This window comes from Salvia hispanica, chromosome 5 (genome assembly GCF_029641045.1).
Source record: "Salvia hispanica isolate PSC_SH4W2 chromosome 5, Shi_PSC_v1, whole genome shotgun sequence".
NCBI classification, from domain to species: domain Eukaryota; kingdom Viridiplantae; phylum Streptophyta; class Magnoliopsida; order Lamiales; family Lamiaceae; genus Salvia; species Salvia hispanica.
This window is the reverse complement of record NC_142696.1, coordinates 3,917,184-3,938,088: the sequence shown is the minus strand read 5'-3', so window position 1 is coordinate 3,938,088 and position 20,905 is coordinate 3,917,184. Positions and strand designations below refer to the sequence as shown.

The following is a 20,905-nucleotide window of genomic DNA, read 5'->3' as shown; positions in this document are numbered from 1 at the left end:
GTTAGAGAAATTGGTCCTCACTTTACTTTTACACTTTATTTGCCTATTTTAAGAAAGTCTCCAACATGATCTTGTAGTCGCAGGTGCTCTTAGTTAATTTAGTTTAGATCAAAACGTTTGTTACATGTTTAGTGCTCATGCATATTTCTGTACCTTTCCCGCTTTCCCGTTTAGTAGGCCAGTTAGATAGAGTACAGTGCATTCCGCCTAGTCGAGTAGATTTAAACTTAACCCACTAGATTGCGTGGCAGCAGCCAAAAACCCTCCGGAAAGTCCAAAACACATGCTTAACACCATCTTCCTCGTGCGATCGATTCTTACTTCCATGTACTAGCTAATAGTATTTGTGAAACAACTCTTATAGAGCGTCCGACGACATGCAAGTAAGTCTGGTTTCCGCTTGACCAGTTTGGTTTGGTAAATCTGCTTGACCTGTTTGCATTTCTACTTATTTACATACAGGACGTGTAAAGAGCGAGTTTCATATGTGCAGTAGGGGTATGATCAATTGCTAACTACAACTAATCTAAGAGCATCTCCAATGCAGGCTAGCAAACCGGCTAGCCGATTTGCGTCGCTAGCCGATCCATTGGAGGCGGCCAGGGGCGACCGGCAAAATTTTCGGCGTGGGCTAGCCGAACGCGCGTCGCTAGCCGAAGCGCTGGCCGATGCGCTGGCCGCCATTGTGGCGGCCCGATCGGCCAGCGACGATTTTTTATTTTTTATTTTTTTTAAAACCTATATAAACGCGATTTTAGTTTCATTTTCATTTGAACCAATTGTTTTAAGGAGTTTTCTCTCTCTCTAACTTTCTGTACAAGAGCATCATCGAGCGATGGATCACAACAACGAGTCCAGTCCAGCGACGAGTGGATCTCAGACTCCCACGGTATCCGTGGGATCTGGATGGGGCCAGATGGCGGGCAGATGGGCCCAGGGATGATGCAACAGATAATGGGTATGCATCCCGGGATGCAGGGGTCACCGGGGGGGGGGGGGACACGGTCTATCGTCCCTCTCTGGATTTTTTGACGGCTTCGTCTCACACGTCGACCCCAGTGGAGACGCAGTTCACTGGCGATGACCTTTTGTCATTGCATGACATGGGGATCGATCTCGGCGATCCGGACACTCCCGTTCCAGCGGGGCGGGCCGCGGCGAAGAAGAAGAAGACGAGGGGGAAGGCCAAGGCGGTCGGTGAGTCGTCGCAGCCCGTTGGTGACGACACCCCCGGCCGGAGGAAGTAGACGGAGGATGAGTACACCGGGGTGGCCAGGGGGTGGTTGGAGGTGTGCGACGATCCGCTGGTTGCGAACAACCAGCGGGTCGTCAACATGTGGGCGAAGATTAGAGCTGCCTAGGAGGCACTGCCCGCACGGGAAGGACTTCAGCGGGGTGGAGGTCTGGAAGGGGTGGGAGCGCATCAGGGCCACGGTCGACCGTTTTTCGGCGTTGTACGCCAACGCCCTCCGTCAGCTCAGTAGTGGGAAGAATGAGGAGGATGCCCGGGGGATAGCCGAGAGTCAGTTCCCCTTGGCGGGGAAGTACAAGGATTTCCACTTCTGGGAATGCTCTGAGTTGCTGAAGGATTCCGAGAAGTTCTGTGCGGGGTGCGACGCTGGGTGGCCGAAGAAGCAGAGGCTGAACTATACCGGCGACTACAGCGGCGGCAGCGGCGGATCCCACGACCTCTCCCCGGATGCTGAGGAGTTTCCATCCCCTCCTTCATTTGCTGGTCGCCCTCGCCCGGTTGGACAGAAGCGGGCGCAACGGGCTGCGAGGGAAGGATCCCCCCTCTCGCCCCATGAGGTCCAGTCCGCCGCCCTCCCACCCGCCCCACTGGAGTACACTCTCTATTCACGTAACAAAACGCGGGAGCAGATGTACAAGGTCTTCCAAGATTGGAAGAACGCCACTGACCCCACATAGAAGATGTTTCTTCACTCGATGCTCGAGAGCATGCGGGTTGATTTGGATACCGCGAGGGCACAGATGGGGGGTTCCGACGTGGGGTCAGATACCCCGGGTGGCGGCAGCGACGGCGGCGAGGAGTAGATAGTGGCGGGGCTCGTGTGTGGAAGCCCTTTTTTAAAAAAAAAATCATGTATTTTTTTTTTAAATCTTTGTACTTTTTTTGAATGAAATGAATTAATATTCCCGTATCTGTGTCGTAAATTTAATCCGTAATTTAATCGTAATTTTAATTCCGTAAATATAGTATATTTTGAATTATTTTTATTGCGGCTGACCTATGGCTGGCCAAAATCTGATGTGGCAGGTGGATTTTTAGTGCTGCTGACGTGGCAGGGAGAGAGAGAGTGGCTGACGGCTGGCCTATTTGCATTGGAGATGCTCTAAAACCATAGAAGTTTGGAGATCTAATGGTTTACAAATTGTCATGTGTAATTTTATTTTTTTTATTTCTTTAATATTGAAAAGATAAGAATAACTACCAAATATGGGGTTGAGAAACATTCAGTCAACTTAGTGTATTAAATATGTGAACATCAATACATGAAAAGGTAAATACATTTTCATATTGACATTATTCATGTATTATATTGACATATTTTGTAAGTTGTATTGACGTAATCTGCTGCATGAATTTTATGAAAATTCATGAAAATATTATCAAATGTCGACATCGAAACATATGTACGCAGGATCTCGTTGGAATCCTTATAAAATTATCTTCAATTTGATATATGTTGTGTAAAAAAATAATTTAAATCGAGATAGTTATATGCATTTAAAGTTTTGAGATATTTTTTAAAAGTTAGTTATAACTAACTTTATGTTAATTGATATTAATACCTTTAATTGACAATTTTTTGTACACTTTATTGATACTCGTGACTTAATGATCTTGTGCCTTGATTTAATGATCCAATGCATATCATTTAGTTATAGTTAGCAATTTAAGGTGAGTTAGCAATATAACACATCACATGTGCAGTATATGTATAGAGTGTACGAAGCAGATGATGATTTTGATGCTGAGATTAGGGAAATTAGTCACCCAGGACTGGATGGTAACCATGAGATAAGGGAAATTAGTCACCCAAGACTGAATGGTAACCTTGAATTTCACTTGTTGTTCTTGTATCTAAAACATGGTCATGGAAAATCAATGGTTTAAGTGAATATAATGAGATATGACAAGAACAAGAAGATATTGTTTGGAGAAATACAAAGAGAGAATGGGTTTGTAATAATTTAAGTTGCATTAATTCTTGAAATAATTAAATAATTATTTCTTTACAGTACTCACTTTAATTCTTGAAATAATTAAGTTGCATTAATTATTACTCCATAATACGTATATATAATAGTACCGTTTCTATTACAAAATATTCAAATCTTATACGATTACAATGTTACACGGAAAACAATAAGAAAAGTCCAAATAAGAGCATTCACAATAATGACAGCTCATCTCCAATTTCCTCTTGTCAAGTCATCAGCCAATCTCATAGCCCATCTTCAGCCTATCTCAGTATCTCTATATAATTCATTTTAATTATTGATATTTATCAAATATAAAAACAACCAAAATGAAATAAATTGTAGAAATAAAATATAGAGAAAACCATACATATTTTATTAAAATAAAAAAAAAATCCACAATTAAAAAAAAAAAAAAACAATTCTACCACTCCTCAGTTCACTCGTCTGCATCATTCTCATCATCCCCAGCACCCCCATCAACGGGCAAGCCCAAATTGCGCTTCATCTCTCGGATGAGAAACGCATACTCCTTCTTCACTTCGGGGTTAGTTTCGGTAGCCCAAAGTTTGACCATGTCGAACAGCGCCTTCATCGCTTTGATCCTAACTCTTTGGGTCAGATCTGTAGCGGCCGAGCTGGATTGGACTTCCGAGGACCTGCTGGAAGTTGCTTTCCTCTTCTGCATGACCTGCTGGAAGTTGCTTTCCCCTTCAGCCACACTGTAGTTCATCCTCTTGGAACCCCTCTCCTGCCGGGACCCCCTCCTAGTCGGCTGAGGATCTTCCTCCATGTACGAAGACATATCTAACCCCGGCATCGAGAACTCTTCATTGCTGAAGAACTCATTGGTCGCCGGGACGGAATCATCCGCTCGATCGGCCAACCCGCCCATGTTGGGCCAATAGGCATTGTCCCCAAACTGCGATTGGGGGTTCAACGGTCTACCAGCACCGGCGTATCCGCCTTGGAACAGAGGGTACCCGCCGCCTAGGTACAGAGGGTACGGCCAAGGGAATGGAATGTAGCCGCCGGGGAATGGAGGGTACCCGCCGGGAAACTGGTATCCACCGTAGCTGCCGCTTCCAAACCCGCCGTCCATGCAGCCCGCGTTGGGGAACCCGCCACCACCTCCGGCTCCAAACTGGGATCCGCCGCTGGGGATCTGGGACCCACCGCTGGGATACTGTGATTCGCCGATGTTCGAGGAATGGCTATCGTCATTCATTATATAACTAGAGAGGGAAAATTTGTAGTCGAGAAGGATGAAAGATGTGAATGAAATGAAGTGCAATGAGGTGTATATATAGGTGTAGATATAATATCCAAAATCTTCCGAATCTTACGTACGAAAAAAGAATAAAAATATCAAATCATTGCAACAATACATAAGTAGATATGTACAATATCCAAAATCTTTCAAATCTTACACACGAAAAAAGAGAAAAAATTAAAATCGTACAATACAATAATATTCCATAATTTGATAAATAAAATATCGCATTAGTGCAAAAATATATAACAAGATATACAAAATTTTGTAAAATAAGGCTAATTTTCTTAATGTATTAATAATAAGATAAAAGAAATCCAAATAAAATTGGAAGTATTGAATAAATGATGAAATGAGAGAAATTAAAATTTATAAAATATGGAGAAAAGAGAGGATATACAAATAATGTGGAAAAAGAGAAATATATAAAGTAGATGTACCGAAATAATCTTAATGCAAAAAAAAGAGGGGGAAAAATTCTTAAAATAGTGAAGAAAGTCTTTGTCAATATACCTTTCATGATACTACATCCATAAAAAAATAGTAGATTAATTCTTCCATTTTTGGATGTCCGCTGAAATTAGACCAATTTTAAATATGGAATATTTCAAATAAATATTAACCCTACATATTATTTTAAATTTGATCACACAATCCACTAATAATACTTCCATCACATTTTTCCTCTCTCTCTCTTAGAGCATCTCCAATGGAGGATGTCCCGGCGGACGTCGGACCGCCTTGCGGGAAGTCCGCGCGGGACATTCGCCATTAGGCGTGGGAGGGGCGGATGCGGATGTCGGGTGTGGACACCTCTCATCCGCGGCTTTCGGGGGACGTCCGTCGCGACGTCCGCCATTGCGGTGCCACGACGGACGTCCCGGCGGACGTCCCGATTTTTTATTTTTAATTTTTTATAAAAAAACTCTATATATACCGCTCGTGTCGAAATTTTAATTTCGTAATAAATTGTATATTTGTGAATTTTTATTATTGTGGATGTCCGCCGGGAAGTCCTTGGGGATGTCCGCCACTATGCAGTGGGATATCCTTATGACGTGACAGTGTTGTGGGAGGTCCTTATGACGTGGCAGAAGGTGTTTTTGGGAAGTCCGTCAGGAAGGGCGACAAGACATCCGTCCCATTGGAGATGCTCTTATTTTATCAATTGCGTATTAAAATTCGTGTCATTTATAACTTTATCTATTTTTTTGGATAGATGTAAATGTAGTAATTGTTTTTTTATTAGGTAGCGGAAATATGCAAACACTAAAAGACTCTTCCTTTTTCGAATAAATCACTTTTTATTGTACTCCTAATTGCTAACTAATTTAAATCTAAAGCCCATTATGTTTTATACTAGCATAATGTATTATGTGTTGCACGTTATATCACATATTTTTATAATAAATAAACAAAATACTTTTCATAAGTTAAAATTACTAACTTATTATTAATTTTATTAGTACATGTTAATTACAAATGAGTATTTACAATTAGGGATGTTAATTAGAGTACATGTTAAAATTAGCATCTTAGGGCTCTAATTTCAAAACCCGAATATAATAACGGGCTAAACTGGTTAGCCCATTAGAGTTGACTGGTTAAGAGGGTTGCACGATTGGATTGTAATTTTTAATTAAAAATACTAAATTTTAGAATTTTTCTTGTATTTTTGGATTTCATGTGCCACATTTCATTACTTTTCTTCAATCTTCATTCCGCACTTTTTTATATGGTTCCACATTACCAACTTCTAAGTTCCACCTCAACTCATTCTTCCGTCATCCATCATCGCTGGTTTACCACCGCCAAAGCCAATCAAGACAAAATTGAGAATTAACCTCAACCCCTATATATTATGAACAATACCAATGGTGACACGAATCAAACTTTTATTCAAATTGACTACTCTAATTTTAATTCATCTTTATTTAAAAGACTCATCTAGTATTAAAAGTTACTACTTAATTAATGAAGTGTGTACAAAATAATTTTTGTATATGTTAGTACAACAGGTTTGTACTAACAGTATAAGAAAAAAAAAACTGAAGTGTGTGAAAAGTAAAGCATTTTGCAGTAGTGGCTGGCTTCTGAATAAAACAAAATCTGGTAAGGAAATTTCAGGCTTGGGACTTAAAACATCAGAGGTGTACAGGAATACCAACTAGATAAACAACTTATATCTGCTAAAACTACAAATTACTGGATGCACTTTTGAGAAACTTATACCAACATGTAGGTTGTCATGGTTACACTCTCTTAATCTCTTTCTTAAGCTAAAATGAAATCACACATTTTGGTTGAACTCTGTAACACATTTTTGTCCCTTTCTGTCTATAAGTCTGCTTATGTATTTTAACTGATTCTCCTCTGAACCTTTCACAGTTTGATGCTTTGATTGCTGCACTGAAGGTGGTATTTTTTAAAGATCAGGTACGAATTCTTTCAACTGTAGTGTGATGTCCATAAGTTATTTGGATAGCTGCTTGAACTTAAAAAAGCCAAACAGAAGTAAAAAGGGTAGAGTGGTATTTTGTTAAGGGATAATAGCTTTGAAGGCCAACCCATGGATATTTTACTTCTCAGAGTAAAAGTGAATATCTTCATATTTTTGTCTTTGACAGCTTAATGCATGATGCTCAGGAAAATATGGCGTTTTTCATGAACCCATGCCCCCATTCGAACTCTGAAAATAAAATGGTTACTTGGTTTCTATTTGCGACTATTAGTTTTCAGGGGTAGTAATAAAATGCAAATTTATATATTGTACAAACTCAAAACTCCTCAACATAGCTTCAGCATAGTTTCAATACAATATCAACACAGTGTAAAATTTCAAGATTTTAATGTCAACACAGTATAACACAATATCAACACAGTATCAATCATTGACTACCGCTGAAATTCTGTTGACATTTTCTCTTTGATGCTTTTTTTTGATCTGTTGGCATTTTTCAATAGTCCAAATCATAATTTTGAATTTATACAATATTTAGAGTTTTCATTTGATCACATTCCTAGTTTTCAGATACGAGATATCCATCAGTCACTAGGGGCACAATTTCCCAATTGACACATCAGATCCTCAGATACAAGGGAATCAATGTTGGAGCTATTGGATCCTTAACAATTCATGCGGGGATGAGTTATTGGGGACTACTGGGGTATCTAATCCCATTCGCTCCCCTAGCTTTCATCTCTCAATGTCAGTAGCAGAGTGCTCTGGGGAAATCGGAATAGGAAAGCACTCATCTTGGGGTGTATTCCACTGAAGTTATAGATTCAAATAACTCGAGTATGGAATGGATGTATCTATTTATCTATCTCTTGATTCAAAATGAGAGCAGCATGTTTAGTAATTACACATAGAAAAGGTGCAATATAATGAAACGTTAAGACATCAACATGTTCCAGTCAATCCCTCAGCGAACTCACATACGCTAAACAAAACCGTCTATAGACGCCAGTGCCAGATCACATTAGACAAACAAAAATGCAGAGCAAAATAGACATGAAACTTAAGAAGAGATTCTTTTGATTCTGATACAAAAAGAGAAACTAGTTTGAAGAAAAACAGCGCCGAATTTAGTTCAACTACTCATCAAGTTGAAAACACTCTCTAGCCAAAAGGAGTCTTGAATATATTAGGTAGCTGCTATGATCACTTTAGACCAACAGCTAACCCATCTTTGATAATCTCCCTTGATGCTACTGCGCTACATCCAGAAGCTGCAGTGCATCCTCTGATTAACACAGTTCACTGCAGACGAGAATCTTAATCAATACAAGATGCAAAGAGCTAAAAAACTAATGGGTATATGCATTATATGTACATGACAATCAGAAAGGGACCAACCACACGTCCCCTAGATCGCCAGAAACAAGCATCACTCTCCAGACGGCACAATACCAACTAGAGAGTGGGGGACAAACTTTTAGACGTTCACAAAAAATAACAAGATCACATAATGCTCTGAGCCTAGACTTTGTTAGCATAATTTCTCAGAATCTCAGTATCAAAAGAAACAGCATTGAAACAAATTACACCGGCTCTGCAAAGAGCTTACTTAAAATTTCTATCATAGTTTAACTGTTAACATTATTACAACAGAAGCATGCATGGATGTAATCCAGCCATAGATCCAGAAAGCACTTACCAAACAAACCACATAAAATTTTTGAATATATGAAATGTGTTAAACACAATAAAAGAGACATAAAGATGCTATATTAAACAAAAAGATTATGATAAAGCCTCCAGAAAATAGAGGAAAGTAGAAGCTGAGAAACGTAACTAAAATTACACCGGCTCTGCAAAGAGCTTACTTAAAATTTCTATCATAGTTTAACTGTTAACATTATTACAACAGAAGCATGCATGGATGTAATCCAGCCATAGATCCAGAAAGCACTTACCAAACAAACCACATAAAATTTTTGAATATATGAAATGTGTTAAACACAATAAAAGAGACATAAAGATGCTATATTAAACAAAAAGATTATGATAAAGCCTCCAGAAAATAGAGGAAAGTAGAAGCTGAGAAACGTAACTAAAATGATGTAGAAAAAGCCTCATGTAGGTCACTAATATATACTCCTTCCGTCCCATAAACATATGTGCATTTGAAATGTCACGAGAATTAATGCATAATTGGTTAGTGTTAATGGATAGTGTGATCCACATTATTACTAGTGTTTAATGAGTTGTAATGGTGGGTCATAGACTCATAGTGGTATAAGTTGTAAGCAAATTGATGTATACACGTAATAAGTTGAGGACAACTGTCCAAAATGGAAATGCCCATATTTTTATGGGACGGATGAAGATGGAACGTGCACATATTTTTATGGGATTGAGGGAGTACTTATTTTTCACATATGCACCTATGTTCATCATAATATTTTTCACATATGCACCTGTGGTTGTTGCTGTTGCTGCTGCGGTGGGGGTGGGTAGTTCCCATATCCAGGATATCCTGCATAGTACAAATTCGGATCCTGTGCTTGTGGAGCATACCCGTATGTTTCATATCCGGTGGGGGTATATCCATAGTACCCACTGCCACTCCACTGGTTAGGGTCAACCTGAGACTGGAAGTTTAGATTGATGAGAGGCATGCCAGTAGAAAGGTAACCTAGGATACTGAAATGAGAAAATCAGACGCAGTTAACCTGTTTGTTTGATGGACTACGGCCCCATGACAAACGAATACTCTGTCCTCCCAGCGGGGTTCCATTCAGGATCCGAAGTGCATCTTCAGCACAGCTTCTGTTATTATGCACAGAACATGAGAAGGCTGAAACCCCTGAATCTGTGACAAGGAACAAAAAAGAAGAAACAACTGCCAGTTTCTTAACTTACCTCTCAGCGTATTGGACAAAACCACATCGTTTGCCTGTAGGTATCTTAACATGGAGCAACTGTCCATGTTGTCCAAACACCTGCCTTAGAAGCTCCTCGTCGACATTGGAGTCCAAATTCCCAACAAAGATCTGCATGGACAGAAAATACAAAAACATGAATAAAACTACATTTTTATATAGTAGGAGTAAGAAATTAACATAATCAATCTTCTCTAGATATACTAACAGTGGTGTTAGTTGGATCATCCTCGCTTGGAGTTCCTTGAGAAGTCTGGTACGAGCCTGCAATTTCAAAAGTTAGTCGGTTAAGAAATGGGGGAAAAGGAGTCAGAGAAGGAAGTCAAGCAACACTGATGTCTTTCCTTGATTGGCATATCAAATACAAGATGTGTAAGATTACATAAACTGAGCATACCTCAAGTCTACTATCACAAAATCAATTACCAAAAGCAAGTGAACAGTCGCCACACTCAATCCAGATAGAACATACAAACATCGAATTAGTTTAGTTTAAGGGTGCATTAGATGGAAATTATGAGTATAATCGGGTTTTAATGCAACATTTTGTTTATATTACTTATATTATGAATATTTTATGATTACTTGCTCGTTTTGATGAAACTGCAAAAAAAATGGAGTCAAAATACTGTACAAAATAACCGTGACAAAATATGGATTAAATAGAAGTTCATAGGGAAAAAAGGACAGCAAGAGTAATGATTAAGATTGCCAAAAGAATCAAGCAACATGTATTACACAGTGTAACACGCATTGCTGATTCTTTTCACTTACTCAGTTTCAAGGCAAACAGGACAGACATGGAGAGAAATCAGTACAGGATAGCTTATGCAGAAAACATGAAGGCATTGAACCAGATGGAGAATAAGAGGAATGGGAAAAAAAGAAGAATTTGGTGTTCCTTATTGAGTCTATACATTCAATTCTTCTGCATGTTATTGCCCAACTCTGAATAACTATAAGCACTGTGATAAAATAAGCAATCATCGATTTAGATTGTCTTGTTAGAGCATCACAACAAGCAATACTACATAAAACCTCGAAGTCGGAAAATTATCTTATACCCCCAACAATAATCAGGTTTATTTTTACATTATTACATGAGAAATATGAAAAAATCTTTGGCCATGTCTGGGATTTATACAACAATAAAGCAACACCATTTGCTAACAATGGAACTAATAGAGAAATGAAATTCGTATACTTCACTCCTAATGGTCTCTGACTTGGACCCTATGAAGACTATAAAATGAAAGACAAAAGTGGCCAAACCAAGCGAGAAGAAAACCAGGCAATTGTCTAAACAATGCTGCAAAATCTGCATACTGTAAGCAGTTTCACTGACCTTGATCATCGCCTAACCCCTGTGGTGAGCCTTTTCTAACAGGAGTAGACACAGTTATAAGTGCTTGGAGAATAATAGGACCAGAACGAAAAAGAAGTCTAATAATCATCATCTAATGACACAAAGGAAAGTGGTGCATGGATATAGAGAGTAATTAGTGCGGCTGTAATTAAAATTGTATAAGAAGGCTTGAATAAAAAAGTAATTTGACTGGGAGCTTAGAAAGTAAAAGGAAAACCTGAAGGAACCAAATAGTAAGAAACATAAATAAAACTGACCTACTCAAAACCAGGCACTAAAAGGGTTATCATTTCAGCTGATATTGGTGGCTCCAGGCCCCTATATGATAGAGCCTCCTGACACCCTGCTTTGAGACAACCGGAGTTTTTTATGAGATTATGCAAGTTTTAATACTTCATAACCTTAAAGTTTTAAATACTGGAAGGAAATGACGGCCGTTAGCCCTGCTTATCTTAACAAATGAAATAAAGCAACTTAATAGCATTGCTCGACAAAGACACATCTATACTCCAAATATTCCGAAACAAAATAGCCACCAATGCACGGGAACTGTAAACTTGAAAAAAAAAATCATAGAACGAGAACGAATAATAACAGCACAAGTAAGTGCAATTTGGTTTGATGATCTAGCGCCAAACAAAAGCTTGAAGAATTATGTATACCTTTAGTGGTCTGACCACCAACTTTTTGTTTGTTAGCAGCCGGGCCAATTCGCATGGGCCTAGTGGAACAGAACCTTCCATTCATCTCAGTCATGGCTCGCATTTGTTCACTTTCATCACCAAACCTCACAAATCCATAGCCCTTTGTGCGTCCTGTAACTCTATCTGTAACAACCTTTGCCCCTCTAACTGAAGGATAAACTGCTCTAAAAGTTTCTTGAAGCATGTAATCAGTGACATCAGCTGCCAAATCTCCAACAAAAACGGTGTACTCGGGAGCATCATCACGTTTTTCACCAGCACCCATGGATGCCCAGTTCAATCTGAAGGTTTGCTCAACATTTGGCATTAGGGCGCCATTATATGTCTGCAGGTTCCTTTCTGCAGCAGCATGACTAACAAACTCAATGAAGCCATAACCTTCTGATTGGCCAGTTTGCTTGCTGCGGATAACTTTAGCAGAGACCACCTACAAAAATAAGGAAAGAATTCATCCAAAGGCAACGAAATGTTTTGCCCGTTGGCACAATGAAGATGATAACTCCAATTCAGCCAGGAGAGGTAATACTGAGGATAATTTGAAAAGGAAAAAAAGGCGAAACCGTTTAGTTCCTAGATATGCATCTTTACCTCCCCGGCGGTGGCAAAGCAGCCATACAAATACTGTTCGTCCATCCAGTATTGCAGATCTCCGATCCAGAGACTCCGAATTCCATCATCCACAGTCTCCTGGGGCTGAGCCGTGGGCGGCGCGGCGTACTGCTGAGGCGGAGGCTGCGGTTGTTGATAGTAGTAGCCCGCGGCCGGAGGTTGCTGCGGCGGAGGAACCTGGTACTGCGGCATCCACTGGTGGGACGGCTGTTGCGGTGGTTGTTGCTGGTATTGCGGCGGAGGGGGCACCATGGAGCTAGGCGGCTGCATCGTAGATTAGAATTTAGATGGTGAGCGACGAGAGAGGAACCCTAATTAGGGTAATTGGGAGGATGATGGGATAGAGAATTAGAGCACGAGAGGATGAGGAGGAGATGTAGAGATTTTTACAGCTACGGTGGACGATAAATATATATACTCTTACTACACGTCAGCATACAAAAACGCCAACTTCATAAGTTTTCGTTAAACAATTGTCAGTCAATTCGAATACCTATATGGTAATTGCAAAAATCTATACATATCTAAAAAGGGCGAGTTTTGGGCATAATTTTGAATATTCATAAATTTTTGGTATACTTTTAAATTTTTATTAATTATGAAGAAGTATTAGATAATTTCTTCTTGAACGTTACTAATATAGATGAAAAGTTATGTAACCTCCGCCATCCACAATTGATAATAAAGTTTCAATTTTTAATGCAGTCAAGTAATTGAAAAGTTATGTAAAATAAATTGTGAGATGGTACTTGAAATTGCTCTCATTTTCTTTCACAAAAATATTATACACATAATTAATACAGTAAATAGTTGAATACTCAATAATTATTATGCATTTAGTGCCCAAAATTGGTGTAAAGTGTGCGTTACTTGAAGTACAATGAGGCTATCATATAAATTTTAAATTTAATAGTATTAACCTATTTGTCTGATTTGTCGATTTTAATATTAGGGAAGTTATAAGGATTATAAATTTAAATTGTTAGTGGAGAAAGTGAAAGTTTTTGAAAGAGTCTCCTATAATTCTATTTTTTGGACTATAAATATAGGAGATTTGATAGCTTATATAATCCACTCATTCGCTACTTGTTTTTCCATTCCTCTCTATATGATGATTTTCCCTTTGTCTATTACTATTGAATTTTATTTTATTTTGAGCCATCATTTCGCTCTCTCAGCGGTTTTGTGGTTGGAGATTTTTTTTTCTCTTTAGTTTACTGATCTCTATTTCCATTAGTTTATGCATTCAATTTTTTTTTATTTTTATGTTAATATATTTGTTGTTGTTGAGGACAAGGAAGACGACAACGAAGAAGGTGATGAAGCCAGAGATGATGTGAAAAGAAAAGGTTTGAGATATTTGCGTTTGATATAGCCAAAACATTGGTTTTGCTAGATTAGTTTTTGTATTTTTTGATTATTATGTAAATCCTATAGAATGCCTTCAAGCTAATGTTCATTTTCATGATGGCTATTATAGCTTGGACTTTTGGGTCTTGGAGATGATGGAGATGATGGAGATGATGGGAGTGACGTGGAGAATGCTAGGGTTGCTACTAAGTTTTATTTTACTCCCTTTTGAAGATAGTAAAATAAGGTTTTCACACGAGAATATCCTATGTTATTTTGTCTATCTTAACTTTTCTATAAATCTAAACATATATGAAAGGTGAGTTTTGGCCAAGGCTATAATAGTTCTTTTTATACAAATCACTTCATAGTTTTTATGCAAATAAAACACCTAAAATAACGAAATGACGAAAGGAAGCAAAGAAGACGAAGATAATAAACTATCACATTTGGTTTCGTACATATAAATAAATCATGGATTTGGAAATTAAGGAGGAAAATAATTATTTTTTCATGTCTTACGAACTATTGTTCTAATGTTTATATGTATATGTTTTTTATTTGTATTGCACATCATTTTATATTTTTATGACGATATTATTGTCCTTATTGTACTTTTTATTTGTATATTAGATACTTATTTAATATTGATAGTATTTTAGTATTGAAGAATGTATGTCGTAATGATGATATTTTTCTCTGTTGTAGAGACCTATAAGTATCGAAATTAACAAATATTTTCATGTTGGTTTACTTTAAAATTTCTACAATTTCATATCTAAAATTATTTAACATATTGTTATTATAGAGTACTATATTTTTTTTATTTTTAAATCTTATTTAATGATGTTTATTTTTTATTTTATTTAGTTTATTCGCAATGTCCAATTAATAGAACAAAAATATTATGTGTCGCGCATAGCGCGTGGGCTAACACTAGTTAAAAAAAAATTAGCAATTACCCCATTTGTGTGACACTATAAGGGCATCCGCAACGCTGTCTCTTATCCGTCTCTTAACCGTCTCATCTCTTCACTATTCATGAGCCCCACTGTACTTTTCAGCTCATCTCTTAACTAAGAGACAGCACCTGCATCCCTCCATCTCTTAACCATCTCTTAACCATTCATTCAATTTCATTTTTTATTTTTAATTCCAACAAATTCAATTAATAAAAAACACACTTCATTATAAATAAAATAAAATTATAATTTAAATACCTAAAAAAATTAAATAGACATAATTATAAAACTAGAAATTACAAATTGCACACTTAAACTCAAATAAAAAAAATGGAGGCAAAGAAGCAGAAGAAGGAGTTCTCTAGTGACGATCATCTAACGGTTGCCAAATTTTACCCAAATGTGCTCCATTAGATCCTGCTGGAGTTGGGCGTAGGCGGTAGAATCACGTGTCCTTGCCCGAATAGACAACCGCTCTTGCAAAGACGGATGCACTCCCGTTCGAGGCGGACTACTTGGGGTTGAGCTTCCCGGGGTTTCAGGGTCGAACCAATTTCCCGCCTTAGGTCCTTCGTCAGCGACAATCATGTTGTGCAAGATTATGCACGTATACATGATGTCGACCATATTCTCCATAAACTACTGTCGAGCCGGGGCTTTGATAATGTTCCATCGAGCTTGGAGAACCCCGAACGCTCTCTCCACATCCTTGCGAGCAGACTCTTGCTTCTACGCAAAAAGAGACTGCTTTTCGTCCGCAGGCCTGTTGAACGTCTTCACGAAGGTTGGCCACTTTGGATAGATGTCGTCGGCAAGATAGTACCCCATTTTATACTGACGATTGTTAGCGACGAAGTTGATGGCCAATGCTTTACCATTCAGAACTTCAGCGAAGAGGTCGGAGTTGTTGAGCACGTTGACGTCGTTGTTCGAGCCGGGGACCCCGAAATACGCATGCCAAATCCATAGCCGGTAGTCGACGACGGCCTCGAGTATAACGGTGGGGTGGGTGCCTTTGTGGCCGCTCGTGTATGACCCCCTCAACGCCACAGGGCAATTCTTCCATTGCCAATGCATGCAATCGACACTCCCGAGCATCCCGGGGAATCCGTGCACTTGTTCTTGAAGACGGAGCAGAAACTGACAATCTGCGGTGGTTGGCTTCTTCAGAAATTCGGCGGTGAAGGCTGCCCGGACGCCTTTGCAGAAGTTCAACAAACAAAGTCGCCCAGTGGATTCTCCGACGTGCAGGTATTCGTCGAACGCATCCGCCGTTTGTCCAGTAGCAAGCTGACGGATCGCTGCAGTACATTTCTGGAGCGTCGTGTGGCTAGGACGGCCAACAGTGTCGAACCCTTCTCTGAAGAACTCTTCCCGTGCCGCCAATGTACTCGCGATATGCAAAAATAGCGGGCGTGACATACGGAAACGGCGACGGAAGTAGATATCTCCCCACACCGGGTCCGGACTGAAGTAATCACGTTCCAACCTTGCGGCGGCTTCCTCCCGGCTACGGTGGATATATGTCCGGCGTCGCCTAGGAGGCGCGACGGCTTCCTCCTCCCTACGTCGATCTTCTTCTAGCGATTCTTCCATTATTCAACGCATTTGCTCAAATGGATCCATAATTGATTAAATTTGGGAGAAGAAAAAAATAAAAGAATGATTTTATAGAAGTGATTGGAGAGGAAAGAAAGAGAGATGAGAGAATAGATGTGTGTTTGTGTGTAAAATGGAGAATGGAGAAGAGTATATATAGAATATAAAAAAAAAACTAAAAATATGACTGAACGGTCATATTACCGTTTTTTTTTTAAAATTTTTTTTCCAAAAAATCTGATTTTTTTAAAAAAAAATTGAATTATGATGTCATAAATCCGACGCCCACTCGCGGGTCGGCGAGTGGGCGTCACGCCAGCTGCCCGCGCGCGCCACGTGGCGCCGGGCGCGTGTCTCGCCAGCTCGAGGCTGGCCTCGCCGGGACGCGTCAGGCATCGAGACATCTTGTCTCGTCGAGACGAGACGGGAAAGATGAGACCGAGACGGTATCGCGCAGCGTTGCGGATGTTCTAACTAGGCACGAAATTTAAGTAATATAAAAAAGTATGAATAGAAAAAAATTAATGAAATACTAATCCAAATTTATAATATACTATATTAATTATATTGTATAAAAAAATTTAAGTGAAATATACTATTCATTACTAAAAATAATAGTATAAAAAATGAAATGAGACATTAAATAGAATAAGTATGCAACATAATGAGGTTGGAGAGAGTATATATATAAAAAAATCTAATCAAAATGTTATTTAATCAAAGGACATTGTTTACTTTAATAAGTAAGTATATTTTAATCAAACAATGCTATTTGCTTTACGAATAAAGTACTACTACTATGTTTGAGTCACTGAGTTTGTTGTATCACGCATGCTCACTCTATTTTTCTTGTATGACGAAAATGACGTACTCCCTCTGTTCCATAGTAATAGAGTCATTTTGTCATTTTGGTAGGTTCCATAGTAATAGAGTTATTTCTTTTTTCAACACATTTTTCCACACCTACTTTAATCTCTCTTACTTTTTTTCTCTCTTCGTCTCTCCGCCTTCTTCATTTTCCACTTTATTCTTCCTTTACTTAATTCACCTAACACAATTTTTCTTAATCTTTGTGCCGAAAAGAAACGCTTCCATTACTATGGAACAGAGGGAGTAGTATAACTCACATTTCCTTATTTTCCAAATATATCAGGTTTTATTTGCTATACTACTTTTCACGGCAGTGCATCATATTTTTCAATTCGTGTGCTCTGGGATTTTTATCATGTCTCAACCTTAACTAGTGAGACTAAAAATGTGTGATCTAAAACAGATTTATATAACTTTGTAGATACACAACAATTAGTACTATATGAATTTCTTTTGTAATTTCAGAGCCCATAACACAGACGGCAGGCCCATCATTCAAATTTTGACCGTTGCCTTATCCTAATCTTGCTCAGAAAACAGAATATGTAACGAAGCTATGATCTCTTGCACTTTGCCCTCCATTTTCTCTGCTCAACAACACCTCTTTGATCGTATTTTTCTAGAAAAGTAACTGCGAACTCGCAAATTGCATTGTAGAGATCAGATTAGATCTGGTGGTGGAGACTAGAATGGACGAGCATTTGAAGAATCTGTTCGGCAGAATCAGAGAACAGTTCGGGTCGGGTCCGGGGCTGGGTCTGGGATCCCAAACGTGCCTCATGAAAATCGACGGAGTTGACGCTCCATTCATCAATTCGCTCTACAAAGCCGCCGCATCTCTGTACCGCACCGATCCGTGGCGGCGGTTGCGGCCGGGGCACCTCCTCGGCGTTAAAGTCGGGAAGGATCGCGAATGGTACTGCCGGAGACGGCGGCGATTTGGGGATTCACATGTTCCGGTCGCCGGAGGATGCGCGGAATTCGACGGGCGGCCGGGAGACGATCAGAGTTGGGAATGTGGAGCTGTTCCGGGTGACGTACGAGGTGGAGTCGCTGATGTTTGCGTCGAACAAGCGGATGATCAAGTGCTTGGGGCTGGAGAGCTCCGGCGAGGATCGGTTTCCGGTGTTCGATGTGGTGCGTTGCAGGCCTTCCGGGGAGCTGGAGTTTAGGAATCCGACGTTTGAGGAGCTGAGGTTTTGCTATGGCGTTTTGATGGCGGCTGCGCTGGTGCATCCCCTGCTGGAGGGAGATGGTGGTGGGGCTCCCAGCTATGCTAGACTGGCGACGTTTCAGCCGTTAATTGAGACGGTGGACGTTCAGTGGCCGGCGGAATTCAGCAAAGGGACTGATCTTGTTGCTGTGACCATCTCTCACCCACCCAATCATGGATACCAGGAAAAGATTACTGAGCATTCACAAGGATGACAGTTTTTAGTTGAATAGAGTAAAAGGTTGGTTGTGATTTTAGCTTTACTAACTCCAACCATTTACATCAAATTTAAACCCAGTTTTTAGTATATGTTACACAAAAAAATAGTTTTACTCCGACCATTTACATCAAATTCAAAATTTACACCATCTTTAGATTTTTGTCTCACAAAATATTTACAGGAACACCAAATTTGATGTTATTTCACTAAAAACACCAAAAATGAGTCTGAGTTTGGTGTGTGGTTGGAGAAGATTTCTACACCAAAACTCATTTTTGGAGTATGGTTGGAGATGTCTTGATTTTGTGAGTCTGTATGTTTCTGACATTTGCCCTACATTTCTAGATTTCAGTTTAGGCGTGTACTCCTTGCATTTTTCAATCTAGAATTGCAAATCGCCAGTTAACCAGCAAAACACAAACCACCCCACCCCCATATCATTTCTCAATTATCACTTCTTCAACTACTACTGAAATTTTAAATTTCGATGGCATACCTTATGTGACCATGTGGGCTTGTTATACTTGTTCAGTTGACTTTCTAGTAATACGTACACTCAGTTAAGCCTTACCTTATTTGGCTACTCCAAGCAATTGTTCATGGGCATTATGGGGAAATTATATATAAAAAGTCGATATTTATTTCCACATCTAAAATTACTAGCATTGGAATTGCAACAGTGGGTTATTAAATTAATTAGCAAACATGTCAGATTACTAAACATTAAGTGCAATTAAATAAAATACAGTTTATGTTTTCTGTATGTAGAACTGGGCCCTATGTTCTGTTATTTTATTGACTCTTGTGTAGTTGATGAGCCGCCTATAGTGGCTGTTTTGGTTAAAGTAGTGGCTGCTAAATTCTGCAATTTGTAATTTTATTAATCCTTATCGTTGGGAGTTGAATCTGTAGCTAGATATTTTAGCGTTGAGTACAATTTGTATAACGACAGCTTGAATTTAGCAACTTGACTGCGCTATAAATTGATGTCCCTCTCCATCTCAATCACAGGCAGCTATACCGCCTATAAGTGATTCTTGTTCTTGTTCTCGTTTAGAAAGAGAGATAGTATGGAAATTGCGCCATTCGCGTATCTCTTCCCTTCCGCTCGTCATTTCCCTTTCCCCCCTCGAAACTATGTGCACTGGACTCAGACCCCTGAATCCCATCTCTACTCGGCCGACATACCAGGTTCTTTTCTTCTCTCTTTTGGTCAGAAAAGTAGTAATGAAAAGGATAATACTAACGTTTTGTGAGGGTGTGCAGGTGTGCGGAAGGAGGAGATAAAGGTGGAGGTGGAGGACTCCAGGTACCTCATCATAAGAACGGAGGCGGTGGCGGACCGGAGCTTCAGCCGAAAATTCCGGCTGCCGGAGCGGGTGGATGTGGAGGGCATTTCGGCGGAGTACGTGGACGGCGTGTTGACGGTGAAGGTGCCTAGATCCTACATCAGGATGGGGTTTTTCATTGATCCACCTCATACCATGGATCTCACTGCCACTGCTGCTTGAATTTGCTCCTCCTATTTCATATGTTAATGTATGTGTGTGGCTTGGATGAAATTCTTTAAAATATGCATATCATATAGTAGTAGTTGGTATTTGAATCATTGTTGAAATTCTCCATTTTGTTCAGTAGAATGAAAAATGGTCGCTGTTTGGCATTTTGAGTTTTCAGGTGTATAGTATCTACAGTCTATACGCATAAATTAATGTTTCAGCCAAACAAAGCACAAGTGGATGAATAACTGTAGGTAGTTGCTGCTTACTGGATTCCGGTTTAGTAGGACCTACGGAAAACATAAATATAGTGATTTACGAGTATAAAGAGAGAAGGTAAATGAAAAGGGTATATCTAAGTTTATACCTTCTCAAAAAGTGCAATATACTTTTTTAAAAATTAATCAAATTCAAGGATAAAAGGTATATAGAAAGGTATATTATTTAAAAGAAATAAAATAATAGTACAAAAGCATTAAAAAAACATAAAGTATAATACCTTCTCAAATACCTTTTTCCTTGGACAATGATTTTTTATGAAAAGAAGGTAAATATGGTGATTATATGATTTTACCTCTCCATCAATGGAGAGGTAAAGATACCTCTTCAAAATGGAAAAAGGTACCT

At 39.2% G+C, this 20,905-nt stretch overlaps 3 protein-coding genes across 4 annotated transcripts; 2 read left to right on the top strand and 1 right to left on the bottom strand.

Annotated features, from left to right (window-relative positions):
- Window positions 1-7,852: 7,852 nt before the first annotated feature.
- LOC125188046 (polyadenylate-binding protein RBP45-like) lies at window positions 7,853-12,955 on the bottom strand. 2 transcript variants are annotated; one of them, XM_048084782.2, is made up of 7 exons: window positions 12,545-12,955; window positions 11,915-12,383; window positions 10,095-10,150; window positions 9,867-9,997; window positions 9,677-9,773; window positions 9,422-9,595; window positions 7,853-8,261 (listed from the first exon to the last, which is right to left on the bottom strand). In XM_048084782.2, the coding sequence occupies exons 1-7, from the start codon at window positions 12,833-12,835 to the stop codon at window positions 8,259-8,261; spliced, it is 1,221 nt and encodes a 406-aa protein (XP_047940739.1). In that variant the 5' UTR covers window positions 12,836-12,955; the 3' UTR covers window positions 7,853-8,258. The 2 variants fall into 2 exon arrangements, with proteins under 2 accessions (XP_047940739.1, XP_047940740.2); XM_048084783.2 differs by lacking the exon at window positions 7,853-8,261 and having other exon boundaries at window positions 8,914-9,589.
- A 4,837-nt stretch (window positions 12,956-17,792) lies between these two features.
- LOC125186993 (zinc finger MYND domain protein) lies at window positions 17,793-19,917 on the top strand. Its single transcript, XM_048083489.2, is given in 3 exon segments — window positions 17,793-18,262; window positions 18,264-18,800; window positions 19,791-19,917. Coding segments are annotated over 2 exon segments (738 nt in total). The 5' UTR covers window positions 17,793-18,035; the 3' UTR covers window positions 18,775-18,800; window positions 19,791-19,917.
- On the top strand, window positions 19,779-20,442 carry LOC125186994 (HSP20-like chaperones superfamily protein). The gene is made up of 2 exons (XM_048083490.2): window positions 19,779-19,970; window positions 20,046-20,442. The coding sequence occupies exons 1-2, from the start codon at window positions 19,850-19,852 to the stop codon at window positions 20,288-20,290; spliced, it is 366 nt and encodes a 121-aa protein (XP_047939447.1). The 5' UTR covers window positions 19,779-19,849; the 3' UTR covers window positions 20,291-20,442.
- Window positions 20,443-20,905: the final 463 nt, after the last annotated feature.

Bases quoted from the DNA above. Each gene is read 5' to 3' on its own strand.
- LOC125188046 (XM_048084783.2), bottom strand. From the start codon at position 12,835: ATGCAGCCGCCTAGCTCCATGGTGCCCCCTCCGCCGCAATACCAGCAA. The intron at 12,384-12,544 runs GTAAAGATGCAT...TTATTTTTGTAG, and splicing joins GCTTTGCCACCGCCGGGGAG to GTGGTCTCTGCTAAAGTTAT. The intron at 9,590-9,676 runs GTTAACTGCGTC...TTCCAGTCTCAG, and splicing joins GTAGTCCATCAAACAAACAG to GTTGACCCTAACCAGTGGAG.
- LOC125186994 (XM_048083490.2), top strand. From the start codon at position 19,850: ATGGAAATTGCGCCATTCGCGTATCTCTTCCCTTCCGCTCGTCATTTC. The intron at 19,971-20,045 runs GTTCTTTTCTTC...GAGGGTGTGCAG, and splicing joins CTACTCGGCCGACATACCAG to GTGTGCGGAAGGAGGAGATA.